We start from the raw sequence: 23308 nt of genomic DNA, 5'->3' as shown, positions 1-23308 counted from the left end.
ACGCTCAGTTTAACCTACTTCTGTGCAAGTTTCTATGCTTTGTCATGGTCACGTGCTCCCCCTTATTATTTATTAATCAAAGCTGACGAGCGTTGTATAGTCAACGAAGTCGATTATAAATGCATATATTACCCCCATGCTTGCATTGTTTTCCTACCACCCCCCCCCACCCCACCCCATATAGGTTTTTATGTCGAGTTGAAAGGCAAGTGCTTTCATCAAAAATACGGACAAAACACTGGTAATGTAAATCTTTCCTCGTTCAAAATACATCTTTAAAAACTTATTTCCGTATTCAGTACAAATTATTGTACCAAATAATGCACCAAACCTATATAAAGAGCGGAGATAATTTCTTACTTTATCATGTGTTAACCTAATTACCATAATTAGCTTGTTTATTTTCTAAATCACATAGTATTTTACTAGGCATAATGCAGTCATCTGTTGTCCAAAAATTAAACGAATACTTTATGATACGAGAAGGGGGGATGCGAGAAGCGGGGGAGGGAGTGAAGAAGATTACACCCAATTTGACGTTGAAGGATGCTGTTGCATAATTTCAGTTGAAATGATCGATGACTGTTGTAGCCGTTATAAATCTTCAGAGCGTGAAAAGTGTTGATATCTTATAAAGTTGAACAATATTGAATTATGGTTCAACGTTGAAACTATTATTCTATTTATTTTCAACGTTGAAAAAGCGCTGTGTGCCTTTCGGAAATCGTACGTTGTTTCATTGCGTTCTTGCGTCCTCGTGGTATCGCCTTTACTTTCTAACCTACTTCATCACGTGATAAATGTGCTTTTGTCAATGTTTTAGAATGAATTTTAAATCCTAGGGGTTATCACTTTAGGCAAACCTCAGTATGTACTAGCTGCAGAACTGTAGCTCTCCGAAATCTCCGGTCTGTCAACATAATTTTTTTTCGTAGAGCTACAGTTCTGCAGCTAAGTATGCGCAAGATGAAGATGTTGGCATGCCAACTTGACTAATTGTACCCTTGTAAAATTTACAAATATTGCACCTAAATGTACCCGTATATATTTCTATGTAAGACCCCAAACCACTACTGCAATCGCATCCGGGTCTCAAGGTCCATAGTTTTAACGATCTTGAAATTGAATCAATACCAATCGGAACATCACTCGGCCTATTTCGGAGAATTCTCCGGAATAGGCCGAGTGATGTTCCGATTGGAATCAATACTAAAGAAGGAAGATTTTGTACAAGATTTGCCTACATTGGTTTAGCGATTCTCGAGCAGATTTTTTAAACATCACATCCGACTATTCCACAACTTCCTTCCCTTGGATAGGAACGAACAAACATACATCCCTTTAACCTAAGATACTTTGTATTAAGTTTGGTTGAATTAGACGACAAAGATGAAATCTTGATCAGGTAAAAGTTTACTGGATCCCATGTTACGTTATTAGAAAATCTACATTATGAAGCACAGAAATATCCTGATGTATTATTGACTATGGGTTTATATAAATTTAGCGAGAAAATGATAAATCGTGAACATAGTGAAATTAAAACCATCGTGTTAATTTCCAGTCTACATAATCACACGGTGTTTAGAAAAACGAGATCCACGTGCCAGGGTGGTAGCACATCTAAGGACAGCTAAACACCCCTCTAAAACCAGGGGATATGACGTAAGTAGCGATTAATGCTGTACACGTATTTTCTAAACATTTCTGTCTATTGCTGGTTTGAAGTGCAGTTCCTCCTAATATCCCCCTCCTCTGGTGGATCACTTCCCAGATTCTTGAAAGAGAAAATGTGTTTTGACTCCAAGTAACAAATATTCCTGGCTGCTGACAACTCCCCACATCTGTTGACATCAGCCTCAGAAGTCATCGTCTGCAGATAAACTTCTGTCAAGCTTCCAGCTGCAAGTAACTATTTTCACATAAACACAGCCCTGTGATACATGCACAATGCGGATATGTTACCTCATGTTCTGTATAAATCTGCATTGAAGAAGGCATCGGGGTTGTCGTCCTTAAAACCGACTACCCCTCCCCCCTTAAAATCAACTTACGACACCGGGTATATTCATGGCGTGTCAGTGATCCTTTTCGATAGGTACACTCTACATTGTTCCGAGCTGGTCCCAATATAAATTGTACCTGAGTCCTGACACAACTATCTCGATAGTTTAATCACATGAAACTAAGAGGCCTATGGGCCACATCGCTCACCTGTGGAAGTAAGCGCAACAGAAAAATCTCTACCCAGAGTTGTCGTTCCTTGCTTTCATTCTACTGATTTTTTCAGACGAATTATATTTTCTAATGTGCCGCATCCTTGCCGCGGGGCATACGTTAATCATACCAAATCAAACTTAGAAACCACATTAGTTCAGACTTACCCTGATGCCATGTTTCTCCAATCACACACACTATTCATCAGGTTTTAACCAAATTAGGCAATTTTCAGGTTGATGCTGTCAAAATGGTGACTTTTATTAGAATACAGATGCTAAACTGTCCAGTGGCAGTTACAGCACGCCAGGCACCCCCTTCACAAATATGATCCAGTTTTCAAAGAAATATGTCCAAAAAAACTAATATATATGTATATACTCTTATTTTGTCAGAACTCTGTTGCTTCAGTGGGCTTCTCCTCTGACCCCCCCCCCCCCCCCAACCAGTGCTTCACCTTTGATCCACTAGGGGCTTCAAGACAGTACCCAGATCACTAGCCTTTTACTGCCCCCCCTCCCCTTCTGAATTTTTTTGATCCACCACTGCTGCTATCATCTAAGCTCGGCTAGTCTTCATTCACCGGAACTAAGAAGAGGCCCATGGGCCACATCACTCACCTGAGTTGGCTTGGCCCAATTTAAAGATTTTCCCTATATGTATATTCGCATATAAAACTTTGATCCCTATTGTGGGCCCAACCTATCCCCAGGGGACATGATTTATACAATCTTGAATCTGCATTATGTCAGGAAGCTTTTACGTAAGTGTAAACATTTCTAGCCCAGTGGTTCTTGAGAAGATTTTCCCTATATTTGTATGTAAAACTTTGATCCCCTATTGTGTCCCCCTACCCCCCCCCCCCCCCCCCCCCCCCCCCCCCCCCCCCCCCCCCAGTGGCTGTGATGTTATCAAAATAGAATCTGCACTATGTCAGGAAGCTTTCATGCAAATTTGTACTTTACTGGCCCAATGGTTCTTGTGAAGAAGATTTGTCCTATATATTTGCATTTAAAACTTTCACCCCAACCTACCCCCTGGGGTCATGGTTTAAACAAACTTGAATCTGTATTTGTCAGGAATCTTTCAAGTAAATTTCAGCTCTTCTGGCCCAGGGTTCTTGAGAAGATTTTTAAATGACTCCATCCTATTTTCACAGTTATCTTCCTTTTGAAGGGGTCATGGCCCTTCATTTGAACAAACTTGAATCCCCTTTACCCTAGGATGCTTTGTGCTAAGTTTGGTTAGAATTGGCCCAGTGGTTCTGGAGAAGAAGTCGAAAATGTAAAAAAGTTAAGACAGACAACAGAAAACAGGTGATCAGAAAAGCTCAGTTGAGCTTTCAGCTCTGGTGAGCTAATAATGAATCATTTTTCTACTGCACACATTGTACAATGCCTCTTGAGGTTCTTAAAGTTTTGTCACGTTGTCATCTAGTAATATTGAATTAGAAATTTAAATAAAGCAATGGCCTATTTTTTTTCCAGTTGATTGAGATAACACTTGAAACGTTCCTTCAATTTATATTTTATCCTCCTAGGCACCTGATCCCACCTCTGGTGTGTCCAGGGGTCCGTGTTTGCCCAGCTATCTATTTTGTATTGCTTGTAGGAGTTATGAGATTGATCTCTGTTCGTTATCTTCACCTTTCATCCAATACTTCCTAATCTTAAAAATTAACACAAAACTTCCATATTACTTTCATTTTACTTTTTATCATACTCATTATGTTTGTCCTATAAACAGTAATAAACTACCATCACAATGGGTATGGGACATACATTTCACACATTATAACATAATCAAAATATATTCTAATTAAAATACATGATAATCGTTTGAGCCAAATTTAAGAAAACAGTCATACATGTAAAGTATGCAGCATAAACACTCACTAACACATTACTAGTTATTTTACTTGTAACTTCATATATTTTTTTAAAAAAAAGTATGAGACAAATGTCATAGGATGGTGCATGCCAACTGGCCATTACCTTATCAAGGGACCCCCACACACACATTATGAATATATTATAATAGCAATATTACAAAGCCAATCGAGTAAACGCAACCGTTTCTTACCTGTTTAGGAGATACACCTGAGGAAGAACAGAAACCAGTCAAGTCTACTCAATCGACTTTGTGATGTTTTTATAATACTATTACTTGTGTAGATTTTTCTATACTTACACTACCCACCATAAACAAGTACACACATAAATGTTTTACACATTTTGGCATGAAATCTATTCAATATAATGAAAAGAGCTGAATTGACTGTGTATAACTTTCAATTCATCTCAGTAAAATAATCAGTTATGGGTACAATTTCAATATATGTGAAACAACAATGGACATTCAATATTTTTGGCATAGTCTGTTAAATTGTGATATTGATTTATCTAAGGTGAAAAATCAAAGGGTCTCATAAAAATACATGTCAAACACACAATAATATGTCTTAGTAATTACTTTGAAAAGGTTTCAAATTAAGGTTCGCATAATATCTCCTTTTAGAGAATTCATAAGTTCAGAAAATCAAGATTTTAATAGATAAGGATATAAAGGATACAAAAAGTTTAAAGTCTAACATCATCTATTTATATGTAGGAGTTAAGTACTTTGCATCCAAAGATCTGTATCTATGATTTAACCCATTTTTTTTTAATGCACAATTAACTTATTTTAGTGAAGGTATACTTATTTATGGTGGGCAGTGTTTTTCTAAATTATATAAATATATATATATATATATATTCTTTTTGTTTAAAAATCTACTGACGAGCCCACAGGGCGAAAGCGCTATAGATAAAAGTTTGAGTATTGGATTTTATTTTTTTACTTTACATATATATAATTATATAAATATATATATATATAAGTCCCTGTGTAATTAATTTGACCCCTTTTTTTTCTACTTCAAATTGATACAATATTTAGCGTTACACATTTCTCATTTTGGTAAACTTGATCTATTTCAATGAGAGTATTCGAAAAAATACCTAGATATGCAGACACAGTCATCTTGCTGTGCAGTTGATAAAAATAGAATATTGCCTCCCTAAATCACAGTCGTATGAACTTGTATATAATTATAAATTAAAAGTTTGCACATCATATATGAATTTTTTCTATCATCCGCAATCATGATTCACTCATAGATATGATTGGGAGGAGATCAATCACAGAACAGCTATTCCAAACAGAGCAATTTAAGCAAAAAGGCACACTTTAGTTTCTCAGGCACCCCACCATTACCGCATTGATCAATTTTACCTACACAATGAAAAGGGGAATAACTCAATTTTCTCCTCCACCATTTCATCCAGAAGTGTTTTATGATATGAAAAGTTTGGGGCATTTTCATGCATAATCTTTTATAAATATGTCTTAATAACAAAAATTGTTTACACTTTATATTGAGTAATTCAAAATAAATGTACCAAAAATCATGATTAGTTGGTAATTACATATAAAATGTTTGTATTCCATGCAACATCTAAACAACTTTTAAAAAACACAAAAACAACAAACACCCCAGACTCATCAAATGTGAAAATTTCTGCCCCAGGAAACTAAAAAAAATCTATTGAAAGAAATTCATAGACCTAGTACTGCCATTTTTACACAAAAAATCACATTACTTCTCAACAAATGATAACTCTTTGTCATTGGTCTTAAAAAAAACCCAAAAACTCTTTTATAAGACTGCAAAACAAACATCTAAAAAACATTTTGGATACTACTAATGCAGCATACTTGTAATGTGTAAATTGAATACACCCACAATAACCTATCTGCACCCCAGGGTGCTTACAAAATTGGAAATCTACAAGTGTGTTGGTGAACATAAAAATATCAAATTATGCATTAAAAAGATTCACATTTTATTTAGTTTTGTGTGTTGATCTTTCAGTTCACTTAAAAGTTCACTACAGGGTATTGTCATGGCAATTCATTTGGCACTAATACCTTCTCCTTCTATAACAATGTTATGAAATATTAAATACAGTAAAACATGGTTATGGCAAACCCCCAGGGCCAGATATAATCAAACTTCATTATATCCAATAAAATTTTCATTATTTTCCTTTCATATGGGAATAAATATCAATTTACAATAAGCATGAATTCGTTATAAACATGTTCATTGTAAGCATGAATTCATTATAAACATGTTCATTATAAGCATGTATTACTGTACATTGTAATGTTTTCAATTCTCCTAAACATGTGTATATACCTAGCAGTTTTACTCTGTACTCTGTGTGTTATTGAATTGTAAAATGTAGGACTCATTATCTAGAGGACTCCCATTAAACACATATTGTACCTGGTACCATATGGACTGGAGGGGGGTTGGGGGTCCGGTTGTGTGTGTAAGCAAGTACCTGATGTCAACATGCTGTTCATCAACACTAAAATACTTTGTTTACTGACCACCGCTCCCGATAACGTGAATAAAGGACACCTGATACAAACAAAAATGGATGCATTGGTTGACACATATTTTTTGTCTTCATTTGGTTGTATAAAGTACAAATATAGAATTCCTAATAAATAAAGGACTTGTAAATTTTCTGTGATGTTCAAAAAGTGAAATATATTAGCCCTCCCTATATAATTCTGCACAAATGTTTCCCACTGTTTTTTACTTGGTTGACAAATCATGGGAATAAATTACATTACATATGGTAAATTGTTTTCATTTAACTTATAAAAACAAAAAATTTAGTTTTCATTTTCATCAGTTTTGAAATAGTTTTGTTAGTAGCATGTGTAGTTAAGAAAATGTTCACTGCTCTAGCAGTACATGTAATGAGAAAATGAGGTGTATTACTATGTATCATTGCCTTGACATGTTCACTTGCATCCCCCCTCCCCCAACGATTTTCATTGAATCAAATGTGTAATGAAGAACCTCAAATAATGACAGTCGTTAGTACCAGTGATTGCTGAGATGAAATTTGTACATGTATTCACTGCCAGTAAAATCTCACAAACAGAGGGGAAAAAATGTTTTTAAATAATATCCCACATCAAGACCTCTTCTGCTGTCTATTCTTTAATATATTTATTAAAGACACTTCTCTTAATTCAATAAAGGGTAATACCACAGGTTGTTTTTATATGTCTTGTTGGAAAAATACAACAATACTGCCAACAATAATTAACTAATATCTCATTCAATGATATCAATATTTCTATTTTTACAAAAATTAGATTACATACATCGTCGGAAACCCACGGTTGATTACGCTTCGTTCCTCTCTCCATCACCTGTGGGTCCATTCATTCCCACTCGCTCGTTCTCATGAATAAATATTTAAAAATATCATCCAATCAAAGTAATCGTTATAGTAACGGAACTCTTCTGTTTTTAAAGGTAGCATCAACTTAACTTTGCTATCATGAGAATTGTATACCGAAACTGGGCTGAAAGCGTCTTTTTGATTGGACAAATTCGCTCAGTGTATACGATAAGCGCCCAATCAAATTGCCTCATTAATTATTCATGAAAACGAGCGAGTAGGAATGAATGGACCCACGGGTGATGGAGAAAGGAACGAAGCGTGGGTTTCCGACGATGGATTATATAGTAAGAAAGGTAATCTGGATTTCTACATAGCCAAATATACACTTATAAGGATATTTAATCTGTGATCATGTACAAAAATGTTGGATTTCTTAACATTGCTATCTGCCATTTTTATTTTCAATTTGAAAAAAAAAAAAAAAATAAAAAAAATATTGATTTGTTTCATATTTATGTCAAATCATACTTTTCCATCATATTCACTCCCTTCTTTAAAACAACTGCTATTTATTGCTTCAAAATGGATGAAAACTTCCAAAATAAAATCACAACCAACATTTGCAACAGAGAACTACAGTAAATTAAATGTAAATTGGCATATAAAAACAAAACACTTCTTAAAAATGCAGACAAAAAAAATGTATAAATTAAAAAAAAAAATTAAGTACCTTCATCTAAATATAACTGCTTTTCTCAGATATATGCAAAGTTCCAGCACTATTTCACACACATAATCGATGTACATGCAACTTTTCATTAACGAAACACCATAACATAAATATACACTGATTTGAGAACTCAATTAAAGATTCCTTGCATGTTTATAAAGCTATATATTTTTGGCAGTTCAAACTATGAAATAAAAAAGACAAAACATGCAAGCCTCATATAAAACCTATTAGCTCACTGTGTATAAGTGATTGTCATCATTTGCTCAAAAAAGGGATATAGACTGATAGACAGACATATTATAGAGGGGGAAAAATCACAAAAGACTTTAAAATATTCAGATTATTAACACTTATGTAAATGCATAATGATTTTAAGATATTCATACATGTATAATTATATTCATATCAATATTTAAAAAGGATTCACAGTAAATTGTAAAAATATAACATATGATAAATTGTGAGAAAAAAAGCGTACATGTAACAGATGGTAGAGTTATCTTTCTTATATGTAACAGATTACAAATGTTCAATCATCACAGATGGTAGAGTTATCTTTCTTCTCTCCTGATCTACAGGTATACGCAACGAAAACATCACTTGTCTTTGTAAATTGTGGAGTTTAAATACATCTAGAAATCTCTTTCTATTCAGTACACACACAAACGAGATTCTTTCATAAAAATATGTTATGGATTAGCTCTGAATAATGATATTGTTTAACCAAGAACGATGGTTGTGAAATTCACCAGAGCTCATACTGGTTAATGTTCACGAGAAGCCATTTTCATTGTGACTCCTTCCAACAATTCTGTCGATGTTTATCATGACAACAGAGAGATATTTCTGAAGGTCCTTAATCTGTTGTTCTGTCTTCTTCATCACTCCCTCTAAGTTGTACAGCCTATCGCTTGTCAGCGTTATACATCTATTGTGATGAGACATGTCTTTCAAGGAATTGGAGTCTCCTGAATTCTGTAGCTTCAGGCGAATTTCTGAATGATTATGACTGTAGAGAAGATATAAAAACAAATCAAGCTTGGATTTCTACAAAAAGTTTGAGTTTTCTTTCATTTGAACAGTCAGAATTTAAGTCCAAGTTTTGACTGAAGTTTTTTAAAAAAGAAATCCAGGTCAGAAATGAAAAGAAATTTACTTTCGTTAGAAGGTGAAATACATACAATGACTTTCTTTTAATTACTTACGTAGAAGAATAGATAAAATAAAATTCTTGTCATCTTTTCAAACCTAGATTAAAAAAAATCGTACAAAAACGTAAAAACATGCCATGAGACATACGTAAGATTGCGTAAGGATTCCTTCATCTCGTCACATTTCATCCTCATTTCTCGCATGACTCCCGTTATATGGTGTCGCATGGCTCTCTCATCGTTTAGACAGCTCTCTGTCACTAGGCGGAGTTGTTGTTCCTGTTTAACTTCAGCTTTCATAGCTTCAACCTGTTCTGTAGCCTACAGAATGAAAAATGACATCAGCCCTCTGAAAACTTCAAATTAATTTGAAATATGAAAAAGTCAACAATATCGTTTTTACCACTTGTCAAACGTTCAACAGTATACTAAGGCCCAGTTGATGACTCTAATTTCATTATATCAAAATTCTTTCAAATGCCTAATGTGAACTTATAGAAAAAGCTTTTGTGTACTTGATTGTACCTTTAGCAGCTGAAGAGCCATTTCTTGCATTTCTCCCTCCAGACGATCAGCATAAGCCTGTTCCAGCTTGTCATTGGTTGGCATTGGAGCCTTACTCTGCCAGCGAGCTATGGCATTGGTCATTTTTTTTCTTGGACCAAATAATCTGTAATTTTCCAATTTTCCACCCATATTACATATACAATGTATATATCAACATTTGACATGTGTTTCTACATCTCCCCTAATAACTCGCATGTGTTTCTACATGTCCCCTAATAACTCACGTGTGTTTCTACACCTCCCCTAATAACTCACATGTGTTTCTACATGTCCCCTAATAACTCACATGTGTTTCTACATCTCCCCTAATAACTCACATGTGTTTCTACATCTCCCCTAACAGAGTTTGACACTAAGGCACGTCCGACCGACCGAGTCTACTAAATGATAGGTCAGGTTGGGTAAAATATCGATTTACTAGTCCGACTGGTCGTGTTGAAAAAATAAACAAGAAACTTTAGTTTAAACCATAAGATATCTTATTTTTAACTAACAAAAATAACTGTAAAGAGTTTGCGAGCAATTTTGAACCGCGTGATGACAAAATCTCTATTTTTAGTTCTAATATATAAGTCACTGTCGAAAGTGATGTTTTACGACATTTACTCTTTGTTAATGTGTGTAAAGTTATGTTTCGGATACATAGATATAAACTGAATTTATTTTCATTTAAAAAACCAAAAACAGTTTATTTTAATTGAATATAAGAAAGTGTCTATCAAATTAATAAATTACATCGTAAATAGTCATTTTTCGGTGTTGACACATGTGCGGGAATGTCTCGACTTCTCGTCCTCAAGGAAGGATGTTCCGAGAGAAAAAAAAAAGAATAGGTTGGGAAGAAACAAAGCAGGGCTTGTGCAATAAATTTTTTTTAAAAAAACGGTTGAGGCCATTTTATTCTAACAAATGGACTAAAGAATTTCTGTGCCGAGTAGAATTTAAAGAAACAGAAAATGCGTTTGAAAATAAAAGCATCAAATTGAATTACGAGACTAAAAGATGTTTTTGAGACGATTAAGTACGTTTTAGTTTAAACTTAACGTTTGTCATTTGAATTAAGTACTTAAATATGGAGAAACCACCAGGGTTTTTTTTTTCTCTGGAAAGTTGGTCAGGACTAGTTGATGTAAGGTCAGGTCTAGTAAAAATCATTTGAAGTAGCCCGACTGGTCTAGTGCTCAAAAAAGTAAATGTCAAACCCTGCCTAATAACTCACATGTGTAACTACACCTCCTCTAATAACTCACAATCATGTGTTTCTACACCTCCCCTAATAACTCACATGTGTTTCTACACCCCCCCTAATAACTCACATGTGTTTCTACATCTCCTAATAACTCACATGTGTAACTACACCTCCCCTAATAACTCACGTGTTTTTACGTCCCTCCCCCCCAATAACTCACATGTGTTTCTACATCTCCCCTAATAACTCACATGTGTTTCTACACCTCCCCTAATAACTCACATGTGTTTCTACACCTCCCCTAATAACTCACATGTGTAACTACACCTCCCCTAATAACTCACAATCATGTGTTTCTTCACCTCCCCTAATAACTCACATGTGTAACTACACCTCCCCTAATAACTCACATGTGTTTCTACACCTTCCCTAATAACTTACATGTGTTTCTACTCCTCCCCTAATAACTCACATGTGTTTCTACATCTTCCCTAAAAACTCACATGTTTATACACCTCCCCTAATAACTCACATGTGTTTCTACATGTCCCCCTAATAACTCACATGTGTTTCTACATGTCCCCTAATAACTCGCATGTGTTTCTACATCTCCCCTAATAACTCACATGTGTAACTACACCTCCCTTAATAACTCACATGTGTAACTACACCTCCCTTAATAACTCACAATCATGTGTTTCTACACCTCCCCTAACAACTCACATGTGTAACTACACCTCCCCTAATAATTCACATGTGTGAAACGAAATCATTTGAAGCTGGGAGTTTTCAGGTCGTGTGGGGCTTTCATGAATATTTGAAGGTATGTTTAGACACAAGTATAGTAGGAAAATATGTTAAGAATTTTTTATATTAAATTTATGAGACAGTAACTCAAGAATACAACAATATAAGGCCTCAACCGTGCGCAGCTTTTTGTGCGCCGTAAATCGAAGGTTTTTATAAGGGGTGGCTCTGTAGCTCTCTGTTATGTCAAAATATTTTTTCAGAGAGCTACAGTTCTGCAGCTAGTGTTTCTACATCTTCCCTAATAACTCACATGTGTTTCTACATCTCCCCTAATAACTTGTATGTGTTTCTACACCTCCCCTAATAACTCGCATGTGTAACTACATCTCCCCTAATAACTCACATGTGTTTCTACACCTCCCCTAATAACTCACATGTGTAACTACATCTCCCCTAATAACTCACATGTGTAACTACATCTCCCCTAATAACTCACATGTGTTTCTACACCTTCCCTAATAACTTACATGTGTTTCTACATCTCCCCTAATAACTCACATGTGTAACTACATCTCCCCTAATAACTCACATGTGTTTCTACACCTCCCCTAATAACTCACATGTGTTTCTACATCTCCCCTAATAACTCACATGTGTTTCTACATCTCCCCTAATAACTCACATGTGTTTCTACACCTCCCCTAATAACTCACATGTGTTTCTACATGTCCCCTAATAACTCACATGTGTAACTACATCTCCCCTAATAACTCACATGTGTAACTACATCTCCCCTAATAACTCACATGTGTAACTACACCCCCTAATAACTCACATGTGTTTCTACACCTCCCCTAATAACTCACATGTGTTTCTACACCTCCCCTAATAACTCACATGTGTTTCTACACCTCCCCTAATAACTCACATGTGTTCCAACCCAATCAAAGTGTGAATATAACAGTATATATAAGTAAAACAGGGCTAGCAAAAAACATATAACCAACTAGGTATAATAAGGCCCAGTTGATGACTATATGAGAATATGATTTCTATTTTTCTTCGTTGACATCTAATGACATTTTTGTTATTTTAGGGAAATAATATCACTTCACAATAAGCATAATTTCATTATAAGCATGTTCATTGTATTGGTATTTATTTTTTTAAAAGTTTTATTAATATTGGTATCTGAAGATTCAAAGACATCTACATGTATATTTATATATCTTACTTTATTCCAATCTCCTTCAAGTCATTATCTGTCAGTGACAGGAACACTTGCAGATCCACATCTTGTTCCTCAAACACTTTCAGGTATTTGGACAGACCCAGTTGATGTAGCAGTGAGGGTAGGTCTCTAGGGTGATCTTCATGGTCAGTCTAAAATCAGAAACAGGGAAACTTCACCTTTATATAAAATCTGACCAAATATATATGTTTTAAATATAATTATCATGTGTCTATGAAAAGTATTTGCTGTAAAAGTAATAAGTAGAACTCAACAATGTAATGGTAAATGTAACAAAAGAAAAATCTATACATCTTACATCATACCAGTAATGAAAATAAGGACTGTTTGATGGAATCCAATTTGAAACTTTCATTGTACTGTTTATAAGGCCAAAATAAAATATATCTGTGTTTACTATTTCACTCCCATAAAAATTAGGTCGGAAACTCAAATGCAAACAGAAAAAAATTCCAGTTTGAAAATTCAGGATTTTTACTTTTTTTTATACATATAATCAATTTTAAAAAATCTTTAGGGTAACAGCAAAAAGGTAGGTAGGGTTGGGAAACTGGCAACACATATCACTAAAATTCTGACCTTTTTCTGAGCAAAGAACTGTTGTTCTGGGATACCAGAAGCAGGTAATATATGACATCCCAACTGTGGCATAAAATTTGCGGCAAGATTGTTAAATCCTGGAGGTAGCACCTTGGGCTTGGCACCCTGTAGATGCTGGGGTATCTGCGTGGGCGGATTCGTAGTGACTTGTGTAGTGGGGTGGGGAGGTTGATTTGGTGGGGGGCGGTGCTGGTCAATCTGATGCTGTGGGGGAGGGGTATGAACAGGAACTGATGGCTGCATGATGACGTCCTGAGTATTGAACTTGACACTGGGAGAGTTAGAGCGACTTTTATTGGACTGTTTCTCACGGTCTTTCAGCTGTGAAGTGGGACTCATTGCACTAGGTTTAGGCTGTGGGTTATTCTGGGAGACCTGCTCCTTTGTATTGCTTTTAATGTCTTTTTCATTTCTGGCTAAGTTTTCCAGTTCTGACTCTGAAGACACGCCTGACTGGTTTTTCAGGCTGAGCTGTGCCATGGCTTTGTTGTAGCTTGAGGCCGGGGATAAAGCACCCTCGTTCTCAGACAAATCTCGCCCACCAGTGCTGCCATCTAGGGAGGAGCTGTCCTGTGGTTGATAACCATCACTGTCATTACTGCTGTGACTAAGACCAAAAGCCGCCATTAGTCCCCCACTAGATCCGGAGCTGCTCTTGATGGTCAGGGCACCAGTTTTAGAAAAGGCGTTCCCATCCTCTCCCGGCTCATTATCGTTAGAGTCTATAAAGATTAACAATCATCGATATAAATTCATTTTGTTTATTCATAATTAAATTAAATCTACAGTCAACAGAAAATTTACATAATTTGGTACATGTACTTTATTTACACCCATTTCTTGAAAGCTACTTATATATATATATATATATATATATATATATACACAGTATAATTTGTCCAAATCGGCCTGAGTACTGCGGCGCTCTGTCAATTCCGGCCACAAAATATAGTCCCTAACATTTTTTTTAGAAAATCCTTTATTAATAATTCCCTGTACTCCGGATACTGCATATTCTGTATATCGGCTGGCCTACGCAGTCCCAACTGCTATCAGTTAGCTTTAATTATCCTGTGTAAACCGGCCACTCGACAGAACCCCACCCAATTTTCACGGTCCATCGTATTCAGTTTACACGAGGTCACAACTGCTCGTAATTAGCTCTAATTATCGTATTTATACCAGCCACCCCACAATGACCAACCTGTTGGTAGTCGGTCGATCACACGTGGTGTACACAGAGGGTGTTTTAATTAAGGGGAACCTCAGGTAAGTAAAAGAGTTCAACTGGCGATGAGTCGTAATCAGTTTAAAGTAAAATCTGATGTTTGGGGGATGCACTTTTCAATTATGACAGCACCACTCACGAGGTAATGGCGCACGGGCCTCCCCCATAATGACAGAGACGAGCACTGACATTAAAAGACAAAGTTCCATTAATCGGTGATTTCGATACATTCTTGGAATGAAACAAAATCGTCAACAATCCAGTTATGTTTTCCAAAAGCAGGGTTTCCCCTCGTGGACTTAACGGAGCTCTACGGCGAGTCAGACAGTGATGATATGCAGTTAGTTAGCACAACTCGCCATGTCCGATCGATCACTCGGCATTACATCAGTTTCCGTTTCACAAATTGAGACAGTTGAAAGCGATACATTTACAACGAAAGCTGGGAAAGATTAGATGAACACAACACAAACTTAACGAACGTACATAATGTAGCACTTGAAGACGGCGAGGATGTAGACGAAATCGACAATTTAACAACAGAAAAGTGCACGAATAATTCTGAGATTTTAAACTGTTTAATAAAAATTGAAACTTTTTGTCAAAAGAACACGACAACAAAACACTGACATTTTTATTTTTACATTTTGAATTCTTTTGTGATATAATAAAACGTTAGCAATCATTACACACGTATGCATAGCCAGTGAATACAAGGGAAGCAACTCTCATTCTTGTCAACATTCTGCACTCCGGTCTCTGTATAAACCGGCCAATTTCTTTGGAACCACACATATTTCATTTTATAACTGTCTGAAGAGGCATTAAAGCCGAAAGCGCTAACAGTGAAATGTTATTCGAGTTTTGTGTTTCTTGACTTTTATTATTGGATTTTTATATATATATATATATATATATATATATATATATATGCACTATTGAGAGCATGTGCATGTTTTACAATATAAATTATCCATACTTATACATGCATTACAGATGAACTGTAAGTATTATAGCAGATGACATTTTTATGGCAGTTATATAGCATTCTTACAAAACTTTTCTCAGTTTTTAAGTAATGAATGCAAACTAAAAAGTTTGATTTGTGCTCTATGTTGTAAATCTCAGCAGGTTTTTTTTTCAAACACTTAAATGATCTTTTCTTAGAAAGTTTCAAAGCAGCAACAGCAAAAAGTGCCCTTGTTCAAAGTTGAAACTTGTACTAATTTTCCATAATATATAGTAGTGAGAGGACAGCCTAAAACAGCAGTAAATTTTACCTTTCAAATCACAAACAATTCAAGGAAGCTAGAGAATTTAAGTATATTACTTTAGTCTTGGAGATGATAAGGGAGACAATTCAATACCTGTTCCTCTTCCCCCAGAACTGTCCAGAGCATTGTAGTCTTGTAGATTGATTGGAGAAGTCACATCTCTATAACACAGCTTGGAGTTCTCCTCATTTCCCTCAGTTCCTCGGGGGAATGTCATATATCCCTTGGGGACTTTTGGCCCTTCTGTAAAGCAATAAGCAGCACTCCATTGTACATCAATTATTTAAAACAATGCATACATGGACACAACTACTTTATCTTGATAAGGCATACTAATCTATCTCCTATTAGAATTCTGTGAAGCACTACATAGTTTAAAACAACTAAATGTGTTTCATAATAAGATGCAAAAATAGAATCAGAAATAGATCATGTCTTTTTACAATTTTCGAGTCACACCGAGGTATCTATTTGTTTACTTAAAGACTTTACATTAAATACAATTATATTGTATTGTTATATACATCCTTGAAATATAAGTGTCTTATACATCTTTGAAAAAGTAAGTGTCTATACATCCTTAAAAGTGAAAGTTCGTATGAAATACATTGTATTTTTTTTTGCTTAGTGATCATCAACTGACAATACATGTAACTTACATTGAAATTTTACACAATGCCAAACATTTCAATGTGTCACAGTGCATGGCAATTGCAAATATGATTCAACATAAAAAAACTTGTGTACATACAAATCCTTACAGGATTGAAATACATGTTGAAATACATGTATATTACAGTTGATTCGTTTCTATTCTATGTGAATACTTAATACAGCGAAATGACTCGTGGATGTCTAATCGTGTGAACAAGAATTCATGTGTTGTCTGTTAATCAAGAGTTCTTACATGTTTTTTAACAACAGAAAAATAAAAGTCAATAATTTTATTTCGCGAGTGATGACTCGTAAAATTACGCGACAATAAATTCCTTGTGAATATTTCGGAATCTACAGTAAATAAGATTTTAAGGTCCCAAAGCCTGGAGTACCTCTCTATCCTCTAAATATATTTCACAATTCTCTGTCTTCCATGCAATTAATAACTCACTTTTGGCTGGTTTGTAGTTGTCTGTGGTTGGAGATCTGTTGATCAGTCTTGCTATGGCGTCTGGTCCATCTCGAATGCTTGGTCCGCGACCTTTACTCTTTTGACCTCTATGACCTTGCTTTGGTTTAGAGTAAGCTTCATCAGAGGAACTTAGTTCACCAGCATCTAAACCTAAAACACAATAAGCTCTCAGTCTGTACAACAGTCTGTAACAAGCTCATTGTCTGCATAATGTTTCTACCAAGCTCACAGTCTGTACAACAGTCTCTAACAAGCTCATTGTCTGTACAACAGTCTCTAACAAGCTCATTGTCTGTATAAAGTCTCTAACAAGCTCATTGTCTGTATAAAGTCTCTAACAAGCTCATTGTCTGTATAAAGTCTCTAACAAGCTCATTGTCTGTATAAAGTCTCTAACAAACTCATTGTCTGTACAACAGTCTCTAACAAGCTCATTGGCTGTATAAAGTCTCTAACAAGCTCATTGTCTATGTAAAGGCTCTAACAAGCTCATTGTCTGTAGAAGTCTCTAACAAGCTCATTATCTGTACAACAGTCTCTAACAAGCTCATTGTCTGTAAAACATCTAACAAGCTCATTGTCTGTGTAAAGTCTCTAACAAGTTCATTGTCTGTACAACAGCTCACAATAAGCTCACAGTCTCTACAACAGTCTCTAACAAGCTCATTGTCTGTACAACAGTCTCTAACAAGCTCATTGTCTGTAAAACGTCTAACAAGCTCATTGTCTGTGTAAAGTCTCTAACAAGTTCATTGTCTGTACAACAGCTCACAATAAGCTCACAGCCTCTACAACAGTCTCTAACAAGCTCATTGTCTGTACAACAGCTCACAAAAAACTCATTGTATGTGTAAAAGTTCACAATTAGCTGTGTAACAGCCCACAATTAGATCATTGTATGTATAAAAGTTCACAATAAGCTGTTTAACAGCCCACAATAAAGCTCAGTCTGTACAAAATCCCACAATAAACTCAAGCCCACAATATGCTCACCCTGTACAACAGCCCACAATAAACTCACTCTCTGTACAATAGCCCACAATATGATCACTGTACAACAGCCCACAATAAACTCACTGTCCATACAACAGCTTTCAATAAGGTCAATGTATAACAGTTCACAATAAGCTCACTGACACCCCATAACAAGCTCATTGTATAACAACCCACAATAAACCCACTCTCTGTACAATAGCCCACAATAAGCTGACTCTCTGTATAAAAGCCCACAATAAACTCACTCTCTGCACAATAGCTCACAATAAGGCCCCTTTGTACAGTAACCCACAATAAGCTCACTCTCTGTACAACAGCCCAAAATACACTCACTGTCTGTACAATAGCCCACAATAAGCTCACTCTCTGCACAAAACCCACAATTAGCTCACTCTCTGTACAACAGCCCAAAATACACTCACTGTCTGTACAATAGCCCACAATAAGGCCCCTCTGTACAATAGCCCACAATAAGCTCACTCTCTGTACAAAACCCACAATTAGCTCACTCTCTGTACAATAGCCCACAATAAGCTGACTCACTGTACAGTAGCCCACAATAAGTTGACTCTCTGTACAATAGCCCACAAGCTGACTCTCCTTACAAAGGCCCAATATTTAAAGTTTTACCATCCAGTCCTGGTCACAGGGTTATAACCTAATAGATCCTGTCCCTACCATAACTTACCTGCCTCTGACCGCAGACAGGTGTTAGGCATGACATGGTTGTCAATAAGACTAACGATCTTCATGTTGCTGTGAATCAGAGCCAGGGATCGGGCAGTGTCACCATTGTGGGCCTTCGTAAACACATTCACTCCCTAAAAATTGTCACATTTTTTCAAGATACAAACTTTTAACATTCACTATGTCTAGTGTAAAACGTAAGAAAATTTAGTTCTACTACTGAACAACTGACTTGATGTCTATCAGGGGTTAAACATCAGATAAAACTACAATAGACATACTTTTGTCTACAAGGTCATAGTTCTGTGGATTTGCATTGTCAAATTAAGTTCATGATGTTATAAATCTGCAGATTCTGCTGATCAGCATTTTCAGTTTAGTTTGCACTATTATAATTCTGTGGATTTGCATTTTCAGTTTAGTCGGTGAGGTCATAATTCTGCACATTTGCATTACAATGAAGACATTATTATCATATTCTAATGGGAATTATTTTCCTCACATCTTTTATAACCACTGAATTCTTTTAAGATTCTTAATCTGAATTCCTTACATGTTGTAAAAGAAGCTGGACAATAATTTCGTGACCTTCAGCTGCAGCCTCCATAAAGGGAGTTAATCCAAGACTTGGTTCCCTAGATAAGAAAAGAAAAAAACGATATGCAAGATTGGTATAGGTATGTATCAAGCAAGACTTGTTTTCTATCCTTAAAGCTACATGTATGAAAAGTTCATACAGTGTACACATGCAATAAAACACACTTAAAACGAATTCACACTTATTGCGAAGTGATTTTTATTCCCCCATGAAAGGAAAATAACAAAAATTGTATTGGATATAATGAAGTTGGTTATACCGAACTGTGTTTTGCTGTCCCTGGAGGTTCACTATAACTGTGTTTTACTGTATTCTGTATTTACTTAGTTACTATGGTAACAGAGACATGGTAATACAAGTACAATTGAACTTCTTTATCTTCAACACCAATATCTCGAATACAATGGATATGTCAAAGTTATTCAGAAGTCCCAACCACTTATTCTTTAAGTATTTTACCCTTAATATTTCGAATACTCAGATATTTTGAAGTTTTTTCTCAGTCCCATTGAGTTCAAGATAATGAGGTTTGACTGCATATATTTTAAATCCTCAGACAATAGGGACATTATTCTTCGTCAGTATTATATCCCACTTACACAGCATTAATGTTGACTCCCTGTTCCAGGAGAAACTTGACCATGTTCTGGTGTCCAGCATACGTAGCGTGAAACAGGGCTGTCCAGCCTTTGTGATCTCGAGCCTCCAGTTCTGCTCCTTGCTGTGTTCAATCAAAATCATCAACAAAAATCATTTTTATCATCATAGAATTTTAATTACTTAATGCTAAACTGAATATTTGGTCATTTCTAATATTATCTAAAAAAAAATTTATGGCTTCAATTGAGTTTTTTTCTTTTTTCTTTTTGGCTTCAATTGAGTTTGATTAGAGCAAAACAAGATTAGTTTTAAAATCCAGATTCGTGATTCTATCGTGTAAATAATCCGACACCTAATACTAAATCCAAGCATCAATTCTTGTCTTTTTGTATCATTTGTCATTTTTCTTAAACAACAGAACAAATATTATATTTGCTAACCTCTCTCACACACTTTCATACATACACACTATCATTTTGTAAGTAGTTGCCTACATTTTTGATATATTTTCACAAAAAAAGAATAATACATACAATATCAAAAGAAGGAAAAATTCTTGGCTGCATAAATTAACAAGGTTAAATTTTTTTTTATAACCGTCAATCATAAGATTCTTAATACAACTTTACATACACAACAATCCAATTTAAATTTGTTTGTTTCCTTTTAGAATGTGACTTGTATGACAAAAAATATCTAACTTCACGAAATTACATTTAATTCAAAACAACACAAAAAATTCACCCCACAATTTTACTCATTCATGACAAAAACATATTCAGACATCTCAAACCCATGCAAAATCATCTCTGAAGTAAATTCACTGATTCTATAATTTAGATGGTGAATGCAAATATCCATGTAAAACCAAACAACCTAGATTCATGATTTCCGACTTAGCTTTGTCGCAATCGAACACGACTTTAGCATTAACACCACTCTACGACACACAAATTTCAATATACCTGTACTAGAAAGTAGCCCACACTCTCATTTCCACAGCTAGAGGCCAGCATGAGAGGGGTCTGTCCTTTATGGTTCTTGACATTCACAATGACTCCCGCATCTAGCAGTAGATTGACAATGTTATCGTGGCCAATGTAACAGGCGTACATCAGGGGGCTCCAGCCTCCGAGATTCTTCTTGTTCAGGTCCACTTTCCTGATGAAAGAAGGAAGACAAAAGCTTGCTTATTGGTCTTTTGAAAGGAATAAATGTTTTATAGGACAAATGCATGCATGTAAATAAAAAGCATCCTATTTCAAAGGCTAATATATTTTTCATTATTACAGTTATCATATGAGGGTAAAGATACATTGGTATATTGTGAAGTAAAAGTGCTTGATGCAATGTTATATCTGTTTTCTAATACTTTCCAAAAATATGGAAGCTACACATTTTGGTTTTAAATTCCGACTGTTTACAAGGTGCAATTACCTAAAAATTAAAAATGCTGAAATCATAAAAAAATTAGCCCCCTCCCCCCATGAAATTTGTGGGTCATTGGTAAATTCAAAGCACTAAAAGTCAGCACTGTAAGAATCTGTATCTTTCTCTTAAATGATAAATAAATTGAAGAAGGAAAACATTCAATTTCATAACACAATACATCCAAGATATTTTTCATGAAATAACGCGAGATATTTTCCCCAGTGATACACCCTTAGACGTTTGGGTCATGGAAAATGTAAATAAGACTTTAGAGTTATTGAGAAAATTTGAAATATGATCGTGACTTTTTTCTCCTCTCTATGATGCAGATTTTTAGTTTTCTGTAACCTATATTGCGTAATATATACTAGCATGTTGTAAAAATTTAATTTCATAAAAATTTTAAAAATTGATTTCTCCCACCGTTTACTAAAAAGATATGGTGTGTGTAAAGTCAAATTTCAAATGTCTATGAAATAAATTTTAACAGCATACTAGTATATACAAAAATTGCAGAAAACTAAAACTCTGTATCGTAGAGTGGAGAAAAATGTCACAATGATAGTTCCGAATTTCCTCTATTTACATTACCCATGACCTGAGCGCCTATGGACACACCACTCTACTGATATCTGAGAAATATTTACCTGGCAATGTACGACCTGACAACATCATACTGTCCAATGCTAGACGCTGTGTGAAGATCCAACGGAATCGGATCAAACACGTCCTTAACATTCCAGTTCCAGCCCTTCCACACGGATAGACTGCGATCCAACAGCTCATTCTCCGAGGATTCATCCGACGCCTCGTACTGGTTATCCGCCTCCTGGGCCATCCTCTGTCATGTTGATCCAGCCATTAGTCTACAGTACTAATAACAAAATATAATGATCCAGTCATCAGTCTACAGTACTAATAACAAAATATAACACACCAGTCATCAGTCTACAGTACTAATAACAAAATATAATGATGCAGTACAGATAACAAAATACAAGAGGTCCATGGGCCACATCACTCACTTGAGTCACCTTGGCCCATATTGAAAGATTTTCCCAATATATTCGCATGCAAAACCTTGATCCCTATTGTGGCCCCCAACCTTCTCCCGAGGCCATAATTTTTACAAACTTGAATCTGCACTATGTCAGGAAGCTTTTATGTAAATGTAAACTTCTCTGGCCTAATGGTTCTTGAAAAGAAGATTTTTAAAGATTATCTCTATATGTTTGTCTGTAAAACTGTGATCCCCTCTTGTGACCCCCCCCCCCCCTCGGGAATGAAAACTTTTCTGGCCCAGTGATTCTTCATCAGAAGATTTTTAAAGATTTTCTCTGTATATTTCTATCTAAAAAAAACTTTGATCCTCTATTGTGGCCTCATCCTACCCCCGGGGGCCATGATTTTAACAAACGTGAATCTACATTATGTCAGGAAGCCTTCATGTAAATTTTTACTTTTCTAGCCCCGTGATTCTTAAGAAGATTTTAAAGATTTTCCCTATATATTTGTATGTAAAACTTTGATCCCCTATTGTGGCCCCATCCTACCCCCGGAGGCCATGATTTTAACAAACTTGAATCTGCACTATGTCAGGAAGCTTTCATGTAAATTTGTACTTTCCTGGCCCTGAGGTTCTTGAGAAGAT

General features: G+C 35.6%; 1 protein-coding gene across 1 annotated transcript in view; it reads right to left on the bottom strand.

The window, feature by feature from the left end:
- Positions 1–3910: 3910 nt before the first annotated feature.
- Positions 3911–23308, bottom strand: part of LOC125680479 (ankyrin repeat and SAM domain-containing protein 3-like) — a 24062-nt gene continuing 4664 nt past the window's right edge. The window contains exons 2-13 of the mRNA XM_048920097.2: positions 22305–22531; positions 21192–21387; positions 20226–20347; positions 19582–19663; positions 19030–19162; positions 17325–17495; positions 16310–16459; positions 13694–14436; positions 13097–13245; positions 9882–10026; positions 9505–9677; positions 3911–9214 (exon numbers count right to left, since the gene is read on the bottom strand). Coding sequence (XP_048776054.2) covers positions 8977–9214; positions 9505–9677; positions 9882–10026; positions 13097–13245; positions 13694–14436; positions 16310–16459; positions 17325–17495; positions 19030–19162; positions 19582–19663; positions 20226–20347; positions 21192–21387; positions 22305–22495 — 2493 coding nt within the window. The 5' untranslated portion in view covers positions 22496–22531 and the 3' untranslated portion in view covers positions 3911–8976. The remainder of the gene's footprint in view (positions 9215–9504; positions 9678–9881; positions 10027–13096; positions 13246–13693; positions 14437–16309; positions 16460–17324; positions 17496–19029; positions 19163–19581; positions 19664–20225; positions 20348–21191; positions 21388–22304; positions 22532–23308) is intronic.

The sequence above is a fragment of the Ostrea edulis genome, chromosome 2, assembly GCF_947568905.1.
Source record: "Ostrea edulis chromosome 2, xbOstEdul1.1, whole genome shotgun sequence".
Classification (NCBI taxonomy): domain Eukaryota; kingdom Metazoa; phylum Mollusca; class Bivalvia; order Ostreida; family Ostreidae; genus Ostrea; species Ostrea edulis.
The sequence above is the reverse complement of the archived record's forward strand: the minus strand, read 5'-3'. Positions and strand labels throughout refer to the sequence as shown.